At 44.5% G+C, this 14717-nt stretch overlaps 1 protein-coding gene across 1 annotated transcript; it reads left to right on the top strand.

The window, feature by feature from the left end:
- Window positions 1-12099: 12099 nt before the first annotated feature.
- LOC147631007 (uncharacterized) lies at window positions 12100-14461 on the top strand. The gene is made up of 5 exons (XM_086809013.1): window positions 12100-12191; window positions 12620-12811; window positions 13245-13319; window positions 13451-13591; window positions 13899-14461. The coding sequence occupies exons 1-5, from the start codon at window positions 12189-12191 to the stop codon at window positions 14322-14324; spliced, it is 837 nt and encodes a 278-aa protein (XP_086665139.1). The 5' UTR covers window positions 12100-12188; the 3' UTR covers window positions 14325-14461.
- The last annotated feature ends 256 nt before the right edge of the window (window positions 14462-14717 follow it).

The following is a 14717-nucleotide window of genomic DNA, read 5'->3' as shown; positions in this document are numbered from 1 at the left end:
TGTTGTTACTTCTTGTCTTTGTTGCCTGCTTCTGCTGGGGCAGGTGTGCTCTTTACATGTTTTGCACGCTTTGGATGTGGGGTTTCCTTTGATGTGTTTGTAACAATCTAAACACATTGACATATACAAGACAATTGCTCTAAAAAAAATCACTAAAAAGAGCATAATTGGAAAAGTGGAGAGAGATAAAATAAGACTTACACAATCTCTGGCTGGCCACACAATGATGTATCCTTTGGTTTGATTTAACTTGTTGATATCACCATCTTCGAGGGGAAAAGGAAGAGGAACTTATCCCACTTTAACATCTTCTATTGACATGCCAACATGACCATGCGGCAAAGCAATTCCGTATGGACAGTATCCACAGTGGGGTCTACATGCAAAACGGTCCTAGTAGCTACCTTGGTATCATTGAACATCAAGGATACTTGTGTCCCTCTTTGGAATTGGGGAGACGCTATGAGGAGTAACACAGAAGGAGAATAGACAAGAAAGAAAGAGTCCTAAAAGATATAAGAGCAAAATAGAGCAAAAAAGCAATGGATATAAATAGAGGTGATATAAATAGCGGTATTGAAATTAGGGTTTTGAAAGAAGAGAAAGAAGGAACAAACAAAGAAAAAAGAGAAAAAAAAAAAGAGGAGAGAAAAAGGTATAGAGAGAGAGGAAAAAATAGAGTGAAGATAGAGTTGGTGAGAGAGAGAAAGCTTAGGATTTAGGAAAGTAGAGAAAAAGCTTTTTTGAAAAGAGAGAGAAGGGTTTTGTTTGGGGGGAGTATGGAAAAGTAGAGTTGGTGAGTGTCACGTAGGCTGTAACGCCTGTGACCGACGGCGGCAGACCGGATGGCCGAGGACGTGGCCATGCGGGGTTCAGTGGGAGAGGATGCCCATGCAGAGTCATGGGCAGCCAGGCTAGTGTGGACGGCAAGCCACACACTATATAGCCTGCAGGATGAGGGGCAATCCTCATTCTTCCTCTGTGGCTGGGTGGTGAGCCAGAGGCCATCCCCTCCTGTGGTAGCACCCGTAGAGTGGTGCTACGAGGATCTAACATTGGTATCAGAGCTTGGCGTCGAGATCGCGAGTGGCGTGCAAAGCAGGCCCAGCCGTTAAATGATTGGCTCTCCATCAAATTTGGGGGGATAACCTTATCCCAAAGGTCCTACAGCAAGAAGTCGTGGGGAAGAAGAGGTTGGCCATAGCTGGAAGGAAGGGTTTTCTTTCTCTCTCTCTCTCTCTCTCTCTCTCTCTCTCTCTCTCTCTCTCTCTCTCTCTCTCTCTCTCTCTCTCCGTTGCACACACCCAAGCTCTCCATTGCAGGTAAGCAATTTCTGTTTTTTTAAAGCTTTGGAGCTTGTTTGTGGGGAAGAGGTCATATGTGGAGGGAACCTTGTAATGGCGGTTGTCTGGTGCTATCGACTGTGTGGAGGGAATCGGTGGCCTGCCCAGCAGGCAGCCTGCCAGGCCGGTGCTGCCGACGGCCAGCCAGGCCAGCGCAGCCGGCGGCCAGCCAGGCCAGGCCAGGCCAATGCCGCAAGAGCCCGGCCCGGTGAAGGGTCTACCTTTCCCTGCAGTGGGGGGGACCGCGTGTCAAGCAAAAATAAATAAATTTTTATTTTTTTATTTTTTTTAATCCAACAAACACCTCTCTCCCGGTAGTGGAGGGATAATCCAGGGTGATTCAGGCACAGGTTCCCGCGCGACCGGGGAATAATTTTTTTTATGAGTTACTGCAAGCACCTTTCTCTCGGATCGGAACATCCCAGAGTAGCGACGCTTGTAGTAGAGGCTCGCAGCGCAACAAATCGGCAGTCGACGACAGTCGCAGGCGACCGTAATAAGGGGGTGACTATTCTCTCTCCACTGCTCATTTTATTAGCGTTTTTGTAATTTCTGAGTTCTCGCATTTTTATTTGTGTAAGAATTAAAATATGTCTGCTCGGCGTAGTGTGTCCCCACCGCCTTCTACTTCTCTAGGGTTTTCAAATCTCTTGTCCTCGATCGCGGGTTTGACCCCGACCGAATTGTCAGGCCGTATACGCCCGACCGTTGTTCGGTCCAGAGTGCGCTCATCGATCACGCGTGATCCGCCAACGCCCTCCTTGTCTGTTAACCTCGCCTTAGGACCCAGTGAGCCCGCAGCAGCCGCAGTAGTAGATGACCCCTTTCTGGCCAATGAGCGAGATGACATGAACACCGACGTCGCCGAGGGGACCGAGGAGGACCTCTTAGAATATGACGACGATGACGATTATGACCTATTGGACCCTGCCGCCGACGTCCTGACAGAGATGGAGCTCTCTAGTGGACTTTTTAAATATCTTAATGCAAAACTGAACAATATGGGAAAGTCCAGGCTGACTTAGTCACGATGCTACAGAGCATCTCCACATGGTTAGACGCACTGACAGTCGCCTCGTACTCCGACTCCTCGTGATAGACGAGCTCATGCAGCACGGGTGAGTGTAGCCTCGCCAGTGGTTGCAGGAGTACAGGCCGATGCGCCTGCGGGGTCGTCCGTAGAGACAGCTTCATCATTATTGAAAAACTTGAAGCCGCCTAGTTTTGGTGGCGAGGAGAAGGAGAGAAACAAGAACTCGGTCAACATGTTTCTAGCGAAGTGGTCAGACTTGCACGCACTGCGACGCAGCCTAGCCGGGTGCAACCCGTAGAAGCTAGCCTCTCATTAACCGGCAAAGCGTACAAGTGGTGGATGAGCTTGACAACTCGTCCTGCCACTTGGACAGAGTTTGAAACGATGTTTCGAAAAGAGTTTTTGCCTGTTAATGAGGTGGAGAGAAGCTGGGAGTTATGGGACAAGTGCTCGATGGAGAACAAATCCCTGACTCAGTACATCATCTCAGACTATAGGGAGATAGTACTTAAGCTAAAGGGGATCGATGAATTCCAGACATTGCGAGGCTTTAAAAGAGGCCTCAAAGATGATTACCTTGAGTACGTAGAGCCCTTACAACCTAAAGACTTAGCAGAGGCAATTAAGTAAGCGCATATATTTGATGACATCAAACGCCGAAGTGTGTGTGGTGGTTCGGAGCAGGGCCGAGGATAGTGAGAAGAGGAGGTCAGGCCTTAAAAGAAAAGGGTTCTGCAGTGATAAGCAGGGGGATAGGATGGACCAGGGAGGACAGGGTGGTCATTGGTCTAAAAAACCGCGACCATCCAGGAAGAAAAGAGACAGCGAAGTCCAAAAGAAAGAGCAGTATATTAAAGCGCGAAAGGAAAATCGTTGCTTTAATTGCAATGATGTAGGGCACACGAAGGCTGAGTGTACAAAGCTTAAAGTCAGCACGAGCGACAATGAGCCCAAAAGAGATGGTAAATCCTCTAGGCAGTTGCATACAGTGCAGAGACTCCCTCTCAGTTCCGCAAAGTTCAGAGAGGTGACAGTGTGTCATTGTGATGAGCATCACGCTTGTTCGGTGACACCAGCGATGTGGCAGCCTACTGTAGGTCCGCATGACATGGTGTGCATGTATGGCACCATAGGTGGCCGTAGAGTCACAGTTTTTATCATGATGGAGCTAGCCACAACTTCTTGAACTACTCGTTAGTCAAGAAGTTGGGGTTGACTGAGACGACCCAGAGCGATCATGAGTATACTGTTGGCCTAGCCAACGGGTATGACAAAACGGTATGGAATACCGTAGTATTGGGGGTCCCATTATCTATGTAGGACTACGAGGCTCCGCTTGACTTTCAGGTCATGCACTTAGCCAGAGCAGACGTATATCTAGGCAGGGAGTGGCTGTATGGCTTGGGCCCTAGTCTAGCTCGGAGCTACCTACATAATAGGCTACGTTTTGAGCATGGAGGTAGAATCATTACCTTGCAGGGCGACCGTACTGTCCCCGCCACATCACTTATTTCCTCCATGGAGCTGTGCACAGCGGTCCGCAGAGGCCAAATAGCAGAGGTATATGCTTGTTACCCTCTTTTAAATTCTGTTTTCGTAGATGAAACTGTAAATGATGTTTGCGTAGACAAACAAGGAAAACAAAATAGCCTTGGACGAGACCCACTGTTTTAAAACCCTGTTTGGCATGCATGCGATTCAAACAAGAAAAAATCCAAGGTGAAAGAGACATTAAAGAAAAAGTACATAGATACTTTAATGAATTTATTAGAGGAATTTCAGGATGTTTTTCTTGATAATTTGCCAGATGGCTTACCACCATCTAGAGAAGTAGACCATGGCATCAAAGTTATGCCAGGATCAAAACCTATAAGCAAACCTGCTTATAGATTAAGCCACTCCGAGGCACAGGAGGTGGAAAAACAATTGACGGAATATTTGAACAAAGGCTTTATTCGGCCTAGTTCAAGTCCGTGGGCATTGCCTATTCTTCTGGTAAAGAAGAAAGATGGATCTATGCGGATGTGCATAGACTATAGGGCTCTTAATCAGATAACGATTAAGAACAAGTATCCGATGCCATGCATGGATGAGTTGTTTGATCAACTCTATGGATCGAGATACTTTACAAAAGTAGACCTGAGATTAGGGTATCATCAGGTTAGAATTAAAGCAGAAGATGTTGCGAGACGAAGACAGCATTTAGGACCTGTTTCGGGCATTTTGAATTTTTGGTTATGCCATTTGGGCTAACCAATGCTCCAGCGACGCTTATGACGCTGATGGACAGCATTTTACATCCATATCTGGAAAAATTCGAAGTAGTTTTCCTAGATGATATTCTTGTGTACAGTAAGACACAGAAAGAACACATAGAGCATTTGCGTCTAGTGTTCGAGTTGTTGCGAGAGCACAAACTATTTGCAAAGAAGTGCAAATGTGAATTTTTTTGAAACAGAAATTCACTACCTTGGCCATATTATATCCGTCGATGGTACGCGGATGGAGCCAGAAAAAGTAGAGGCTATTCTTAAATGGCTAGCGCCGAAGAATCTCGAGGAATTGCAGATTTTTCTTGGCATGTCGGGGTTCTATTGACAGTATATGAAGGACTATGCAAAGATCACAGTCCCGTTGACTGACCAGTTAACGGTCAAAAACTAAAAACATTAGTTGGGGGGAAGCCCAACAGAAGAGCTTTGATAAGCTCAAGGTGACCGTAGCAGCTGCACCTGTTTTGACTATTGTCGATCCAAATGAGCCGTTTGTCTTGGAAACAGACACTAGTAATGAGGCCATTGGGGCCATACTTATGCAAAGGGGACGCCCAATTGCATTTGAGAGTAAAAAGTTAGATCGTGCGCAGCGTAACTACTCGTCGGCTTACGAGCGAGAGTTACTAGCGATAATTCATGCACTGAAAAAGTGGAGACACTATTTATATGGTGCTTCTTTTGAGGTCCGAACGGACCATGAAAGTCTGAAATGGCTTTCAAGTCAAAGTGAACTGAAGGGTAGAAAAGCTCGGTGGGCAGAGATTCTACAGGAGTTTAACCTTCAGATACGTTACCAGAAAGGTAAATATAACGTGGTGGCAGATGCACTTAGTCGCATGCCACAGATTAATGAACTTAGTTTCACAGTCTTCAAGAATGATTTCTTGGAGTCACTACGTGGTTTATGTGAGCACGATCCATCTTTTACAAAGGTCTGGCGCGCTATACGCGTACGCACTTCTTCACAGCCGCGACCACCTCCCTTGTTGGCACGGATTGCTAGTCCGGAGAGACTGGCCGAAGGTGCAACGGGAAGGGAAGCGAGAGTTAGTCCGGAGAGACTAGCCGTGTCTTCTGGGTATAGTTTGGAGCCGGAGAGCTCTGACGTAGGCCCTTCATCACCTTTGACTGCCATGGCTTCAAAGGGGAGTGATAAACTTCGTCGGGGGGAGGAATATGCTAATTACTCCATTGACGACGGGTACTTACTCTACAAGGGTAGAGTATGTGTACCAACTATTGGTGACTTTCGGGCCCAAATTCTTAAAGAAAGTCATGATAGTCCAAGTGCGGGTCATCCCGAATTTGAGAAGACCTATGCACTAGTAAAAAGACAGTTTTATTGGCCTAGTTTGTTTAAGGACGTCCAGACTTATGTGCTGAAATGCAATAAGTGCCAGGTCAATAAACACAAACGTCTTAAGGTTGGAGGACTACTCCATCCATTGGAAATTCCTTAGGGGAAATGGGAAAGCATTTCCATGGATTCCATTACCGGTTTACCCAAGACGAGTCGAGGGAATGACTCAGTGTGGGTGGTAGTGGACAGGTTAACTAAAATGGCAAAGTTTATCGCCACCACCACGAAGAAAACTGTTAAAACGCCAGAGTTGGCAAAACTCTTTATTGAGCATCTCTACAAGCTATATGGCCTGCCCGCAGATATAGTGTCAGATAGAGATAGAAAGTTCAACAGTCATTTTTGGAGGGAAGTCTTCAAAAAGTTGGATACTACTCTGAGTATGAGTACGGCAGATCATCCGGAGTCTGATGGTCAAACTGAAAGAGTTAACCAAATTCTAGAGGATATGTTGCGTTCTTATGTTAGTAAGAAGCAATCTAATTGGGAAGAGTACTTGCCCTTATTAGAGTTTGCCTATAAGCTCCAAACACGCAGTGAGACGACTGGATTTACACCATTCATGTTAATGTATGGATTCCAGCCAAGATCTCCGATGGCTGTAGGCCTAGAAAAGGAGAAGATTCAATCTGTCAAGGATTTCCTTAAAGATATGAATGCTATGCTCAGAGCCATACGTGAGAGCATTCGTAGCGCTCAGGATCGCGCTAAAACTTATGCGAATAAAGGACGTAGAAAAGTAACCTTTGCAGAAGGTGACTTTGTATTCCTCAAGGTTCCTGCGTAGTCAGAAACCATGAAAATGGGAAAGTGTGATAAACTTTCTCCGAGATATTGTGGTTCTTTTAAAATCCTTAAGAAGATTGGGGACGTAGCATATAAACTTGAGTTACCGGAGAGTTCTCAAGTCCATCCTGTCTTTCCATGTCAGTAAACTGAAGAAATCAGTTCACGGGTTAGAGAACGCAGTTTCTCCAGAGATTTTGGTGGACTTGATAGAGCCACCAAAGATACCACATGAACCTAAAAAGATTCTAGGGTATCGTGACAGATAAACCTGACATAAAGTGTACCAGGAGGTACTTGTTAAATGGACAGACAACAGGGATGAGGAGGCAGCTACTTGGGAACACCGTAGTGCAATTTCTAAGAGGTTTCCCCAGTTTGTTTTCGAGGACGAAAACTCTTCTTAAGGGGGGAGTAATGTCACGTAGGTTGTAACGCCTGACCGACGACAGACAAGATGGCCGAGGACGTGGCCATCCAGTGGGAGAGGACGCCCATGCGGAGTCATGGGCGACCAGGCTAGTGTGGACGGCAGGCCACACACTATATAGCTTGGGGGATGAGGGGCAATCCTCATTCTTCCTCTGTGGTGGCTGGGTGGTTGAGCCAGAGCCAGAGGTCGTCCCCTCCTATGGTAGCACCCGTAGTGGTGCTACAAGGATCTAACAGTGAGTTGGTGAGAGATGACAAGGGTTGATGTGAGAGAGGACAAGGCTTGGGATTTAGAAAAGTAGAGTTGGTGAGTTGGTGAGAGAGGACAAGGGTTTTGGGAAAGAAAGAAAAGCTTTTTTGAAAAGAGAGAGAAGGGTTTTGGGGGAAGTACGGAAAGCATTTTGTTTTGGAGGGAGGGAGAGAGAGCTTTGTTTTTTTTTTGGGGGAGAGAGAGAGAGAGAGAGTGTGTGTTATTTGGGGGGGGTGCCCCACTAAGGGAGACGTTTCCCTTAGTGGTGGGCAAGCCTTGCCCCACTAAGGGCGATGTCTCCCTTAGTGGGCAGGCTAGTGAGCAAGCCTTGCCCCACTAAGGGAGACCAGGTTGCCCTTAGTGGGAAAGCCTTGCCCCACTAAGGGCAAGCACCCACTAACATGCTCTCTCTCTCTCTCTCTCTCTCTCTCTCTCTCTCTCTCTCTCTCTCTCTCTCTCTCTCTCCAAATAACGCGCTCTCTTCCTCCCTTCCAAATAACATGCGTTCAACGGTACCATGTAGCCATGGGATCTTGATAAAAAATAAGTGGTAACTATGGACCTCTTTTACATTCTGTTGATCAATTTAAAGCATCTACAAAACCTTAAAAAAAATTGAAGTTCAAGACATCTATATGTAAGTAATAGTGATATCCGCCCTTAGTGGGGCTTGCCCACTAAGGGTGACTGGGCTGCCTTTAGTGGGGACAAGCTTAACATGGACTTAAGGGGCTAGGCAGTACATTATTTTCTTCCATCATTCCTAATGATGAGGAGTTGTCACTTGCTATCTTTCAACGAGTTGACTTTGTAAGCATAACTTTGTAATTGTGACTAAACTTAAAGGAAAGGCCTTTATTATTACGATGATGACAATGACCATGATGATGATGATAGACATGCTCAGATGTTGCATTTTGAATCTTTTCAAATTCTCCCATGCATTGTTGGGCAATACAAGGATGTACTCTTTGTTTGAAGTAAAAATGGATGGAATCATAAAAGAGATGATAAAAACGTTAAAACTTAAATTGGGATCATGAGGACAAAGATATAAAAGTTATGCAATCATTATATAATAGTGGGCTATGGAATAATCATTATATAGAAGTTAGTTATGGAATAATCATTAAATGTAAATCATTCTTTTTGGCCACCACTAGTGGTGGTCATAGCTTGCTAGTCAGGTGTAAAGCGTTCACAAAGGATGCTGATGATGAAGGAACCTCAGAGCTTAACAAATCATAAAACTTGTAATTGAAAAAATTTATTGAGTTATCAACTAAAATTTGGGGAAAAAAGAGAATCATGCAGGTCCAGTTGTAGGTTTTGTGTGAAAACTGATCAAAGGTGACATAGCCTTCCTTGAAAGTAATAGGCTCCTTGAACTGCTAGTCTGACATTTGCATATAAGACAAATACAAAGAGAATCTTGTAGGTCCATTGTACATAGGTCCATTGTATATAAGATAAAGGTGACATAGCCTTCCTTACAACGAAATTAATTGGCTCCTTAAACTACTAGTTTGACATCTGCATATAAGACTAATAAAAGGAGAATCTTGTAGGTCCATTGTATATAGGTTTTGTGTGAACACTTATCAAAGGTGTCACAGTCTTCCTTATAGCAAAAGTAATAGGCTCCTTAAAACATTTGCATATAGGATAAATAAAAAGGCAATCTTATAGGTCCATTGTATAGTTTGTAGGTTTTGTGTGAACACTGATCAAAGGTGATTTGGTCTAATAGGCTCCTTAAACTTCTAGTCTGACATCTGCATGAGACAAACAAAGCATATCAAATTCAAAAACTCATATATTTTGTATGCAGTACCAATTGCCATCAATATCAATGAATAGAAGGCTTCTCGAGAGAAGACAATGAAGAGGAAGAAGACTTCAACTAAGAGGATTGTGACTTAGGCTTAGGATCAAAAGAAGTATCGAAACAAGGGGTACTGCAAGGAATATCGTAAGGTCGACTTTGAGGAGTAGAAGAAGTCCCTCAACCAAGAGAATCGTGACTTAGGCTTAAGATCAGAAGAAGTATCAGAACAAGGAGACTGGGAGTACTATAAGGAATACAGTAAGGACTACTTTGAAGAGGAGAAATACTCTAGCAAGGAAGAGTGTAATAGACTAACAAAGTCAAATGCATGCACTTACATTAGTTGCAATTAAAGGAGGTCAATCTTGAGAGAGGTAAGCTTGAAAGAGCCACATAGATTGTAAATAACATCATCTTTAAAGGCCTCCATTCACAAGCTGTTGATCATATTATCTTGAGGAGTTGTGGGAAACATAATCCCAATCTTGTAGGCACAACATCGATGGTGACATGACATAAGATTAAAATTGTGAGAATGACGAAAACATGGACAACTGTAACATGATGTACATGTTGTAACCACTCAAATGAATAGAGAAATTTCACAAGGAGTTGTCAATGCATGATAAATAAAACCTTACGGTCCTTGATTACTTCTCAAGTGAGCATCCCATTAGGGGTTTGCTTGTTAGTGATAGCTCCAAGCTATGGAGGCTTCTAAAGCAATGGATGGATACAAAAGAGGTCGTAGCTCCAAGCTATGGACACTACTGAAGCAATGGGTGGATACAAAAGAGGTCATAGTTTGTCTCACATCAGGTCATAGAAGGATACCTAGAATATAGCCACGGGCTCTAGTGATCCTACTAACTACCAAGGAGCACTTTTTTGGTGGGGCCACCCCGATATCTCTAGTGATCCTACTAATTACCAAGGAGCACTTTTTTGGTGGGGCCACCCCAATATCTCTATACCTCTATATTATATAAAGGAAGAGTTTCACAAAGCTACCACATGGCAAGAATTTGGAGGAGGAGGTTTGAGGAGGTTCGGGTAGAATTTGAATTTGGTGGTCTCAAAAGACGTGTGTGGCGCATGGGTCTGCCCACTAGTTTCTTGAGAGGGCAAATACTTTCAAGGGATTCCTTTTTTATAAAGTTTTTAGAATTGTTACATTTTACACCTCATTTGGAAAGCAAACACTCCTATGCAAGTGGATTTTCCCTAAATTTGGGGTATCTTTTTGGATGGGTGCAAGCTGGGTTAGTAGAGCATCGATTCACTAGGATCCCCACTCATATTGGAAGTGGAATGGGTTAACTAGGTCCCACCCCTTACATGAGGTACATGAGGCTTTAACTCTATATTTTCCATAGGCGATGAACAATCATGGAACCTGCCCTTAGGGTGTTTACAAATTTACCAGGGTTTTTAGGGAGAAAGTGCATGGAATCCCAAAAATTGGGGGAGATCTCCCCTGCTCATGCTTGTGGATGGGGAGTCTCCTTGATTCATTATGGCCATTGATTATGGGAATCGCCATCCTGGTTATTCAATCAAAAGCCATTATTGTGCAAAACGTGCACAATAGATCTGACCAACTTAGGCCATTGATTGTGGGAATCGCCATCCTGGTCGTTCAATCAAAAGCCATTATTGTGCAAAACGTGCACATCAGATTTGGCCAACTTAGGAGCTGTTCACGCCAGGGGGCTAGTGGGAGGTTGGAGAGCAGTTGGTTGCCCTTCATGTAGTTCACAGCATAAAAATAGAAAACTTCAGCTGCCCTCCTATGGGCAAATGTAACCAACATTGGAAAGGGCTGGTCAGATCTCCCACCTCCCCAGCAGTTAGCTTTCTACTTCAAACCTTCAGACATTACAGGTTTTTGACAGCTTTTTCTAAGTCTCAGCCAATCATTGCCTATTAATTTCAATATAAAATTTATCTTTTTTATCTTGAACAAACCCCTGACCACTCATTGGCACTCAGTCTAGTGGGAACTAAATCCCCTTCGGTGGCAGTGTTCGGAGGGCCATTGGTGGGGCTCCTGGTGGATGGTGTGAACAGCTCCTTATGAGCGTGGAATTGATTCCTAGGAAGAACATTGATGTGGTGAGTTCCTGGAGCACCTCCTATCCTTAGGAGGCTCTCTCTCTGTGGGAACATTGATATGGCCAAATTCAGGAGCACCTCCATTCACTAGAAATCTCTGTCTCTAACTCCCCTCTTGGTGGCCATGAAGCTCGGGAAAGGGCGACGGGGTTGCGTTTTGCGCGGAGGAAAGGGGCTCCCATGGTTGCCCCTCATCTTGCAGGGAAAGAATGACAACCATCCTTTCCATATGTCATCTGTGTGGGCGATCTTGTTTTTAGGGAGGAGTTCCGGGATGATGTGCACAGTGCGACGCGAGTGTGTGAATCCCCTGGGTGGAGACAATAGGAGACTGGTGACTAGAGAGTGGCATGTGAGACTTGGCTCTTAAATGCACAAAGTGGCAAAATGATGTGCCTTTATGTGAGGGAGTGGGGGGCTGTGCTGAGTTGGCAAAAACATTAAAGAAGGCAACATGTCCATACAACCAAAAAAAACTATAAAAAAACAAAAAAATAAACAGAGAGAATCTGAAACCGCGCGGTTTCTTTTCCTGTGTAAAGGGCTGGCCCTGGTTTCGCACGCAGTTTCTGTTGATGGGCGTAGCACAGTCGTCCGATTCTCAAGATCGACGATCGGGCGAGCCCTCCTGTTCCCCGCCCTTTTGTATGCCCCCCCTTCCCTTCCTTCATTTCTTCTCACGTCTCGCCTCACTCGCCCACAGTGGCCCTCATCTGATCGTTTCTCAGAATCATTCTCCGCTCGCAGTCTTCTCCATCGCCAGCTATGGTTTGCTATTTGCCTGTCCTCCCATCTCTCTTCCAATTCTGCTAATCTACCAATGGGTTTTTCATAATTCAATCTCTGCAAATCTTCCCATTTCCTCTCAATTTTTTGCTCATCCTTTGATCTATGGTGGTGATTTTTCTCAATTCTATCTCCTTTTTCTTTGGATTAGCTTTAATCGGAAGCCTTCGCACTAGTGATCTCACTGCACAACTAGGATTTTCTGGTATTTGCACAGGGCTAGCTATAATTGCATGTCTAATTGCCCTCGCCATTGATAACTGGACCAATCTGCTCTTAATTTTGTGTCAAGTAGGCCCTCAGCATTGATAATTGGACTGCTCTGCTTTTGAATGTGTTGATTGCATGTGCTTGGGCCCTGAGAATTGACGATTGGGACTAATCTGGATCTTAATCTTGTGTTTATGCAGGTTGGATATGCGTTACGAGGTGAAGTCCGTAAGGCAGTGTGGCTGGATTTCTTGCTTTCCGAGAAGTTTTATGCGGCCTGTGCTAATCATCTGGGCGAACGGAAAAACGAGAAAAACATGTTCTGCGTGGACTGCAGCGTCGGAATTTGCCAGCATTGCGTCTCCGACCACACTTCACACCGCCTGCTGCAGGTAATTAGCGCAAATAGGGACGTTAATGGCTCGATTTTCCTGCTTAATCTGCCCTAATGAGGTACATTTAGGAGGTAATCGTGGTTCTACCCGCCTCTATTGCCCAATTTTCCTACTCAATATATTCACTTCAAATGGTGGAGATTAAGCAGGCATTTAGTGATGGCTCCAAGCCGATTAACCTCTCCTGAATTCTCTTGAATTCTCGAAATTCAAGCATTCCGTGCAAAAGCTCAATTAGATGCGGAAGGCAACAGTTAATCCAACGCTTAATTAAGGCCTTCCTAGAACAGTTGATCAATTTATAAGTCCTGGCAGTGGCTACGATTTGATGACTTGACCTTTCATGCATTCGGCATATTGTAATGAATTTCGTGGCTAATTACAGTTGATTAGACTGCTCAAATCACCTGTGTTAACGATTGGATTGTAGATTCGGAGATATGTCTACCATGATGTGATTAGGCTGCACGATCTTCAGAAATTGGTCGATTGCGCGCGCGTGCAGGTATTAATCAACGAGCTGGAATAGTGTAATCAAAAGCTGCGATTAAAGAACATTATTTGCGATATGTAAACAAGGTTTTGTGTTAAGATCGACAAGCTGCTAATTGGTGCATTATTGGTGTGTTTGAGCAGGCTTATGTCATCAACAGCGCTCGGGCAGTATTTTTGAATCAAAGGCCGCAGCTGAAGTCGAACAAAGTGTTGGGAAATTCCTGCCGAAGCTGCGAGAGGAGCCTGCAGGATGCTTATCGCTTCTGCTCGCTAGCGTGCAAGGTGAATAATCTGTAATCTAATTATCAATCTGCAACAGCGATTTGATTCGCACAACCATGTGTCTAGATCTCTAAATCACCAGTGTTGTCTTAGTATGGGAGGGAGATTATTGCTTTGCCGTAGTGATTTTCTCCATGCTGATCGAATGCCGTAATATATATGGCGATGGTATGATTAGTAATTGGTGGTGCTATGATTAACGATGGCGATGGTATGCTTAGTAATGGTTATGCTTTGATCAATGAAGGTGTGCTGCTCAAATTGGGGCTTTGGATTAAGAAAGTTCTGTTGATTTATATCAATGCAGGTGAAAGCAATATGGTGCAATGATGACGATCAGCAAAGCAACAATTTGCTTCCTCGCACGCAGAACGAGTCTGTCGACAGAATTGGTTCCAGCAATTGTTATTTGCCGGAGAGGAATTCCGACGATTGCTCACAGAAATCGACGTCTTCGACGGCGGATTCGAGATCGACGGCAAATTCTGCCGGAGATATGTGGCCGCCGGGGGTTGGCGCTGCAGGCGTAGCTAAATCTCTTGGCAATAATCACACAGCAGTGACAGCAGCAATGATCTCTCCCAATCACGATTATTACCAGGCGAAATCCAGCGCTAATCTAAACGCGGAATCTCTAATCTTCTCAGGAGCTGCTAGGTCGCCGCGTTCTGTCATCTCTAATTCGTCTATCAAGAGGCGGAAAAGCAAGCCGCAGAGATCGCCTTTCTGCTAATCTGGCCTGATTCTCAGGATTAAACAACAAAGCCGTTAGGTTTATGTTTGCTTGACCGGCAGCTTAATGATGCATCAGAAGGTTACCTCTGATTACTATATATATAGATATATATCTGTGTGTATATAGAGCTATTGACAGCTGGCTTAATCACTTTGGATTAAGCTTTGTGCTGGAAGATTAAGCACAATTTTGATGTGCAAGCGGAAGAAAATTCTCTCTTCATACTAATCCATGTAGTATTATTTCCCTATCGTGCCATCGCTCAACGCAATTTGCAGAGAAATCGTTTGCTGCTTAGGACTAATTTAGTTTGTTTTCCTCAATTATTTTAGCATTTAGAATTGCAGCAATTCACTTAGATTAATTAGCACTAATTAACTTTCTTCTCCA

This window comes from Cibotium barometz, chromosome 15 (genome assembly GCF_041138505.1).
Source record: "Cibotium barometz isolate CiBa-2024 chromosome 15, ASM4113850v1, whole genome shotgun sequence".
Lineage (NCBI taxonomy): Eukaryota > Viridiplantae > Streptophyta > Polypodiopsida > Cyatheales > Cibotiaceae > Cibotium > Cibotium barometz.
The sequence above is the reverse complement of the archived record's forward strand: the minus strand, read 5'-3'. Positions and strand labels throughout refer to the sequence as shown.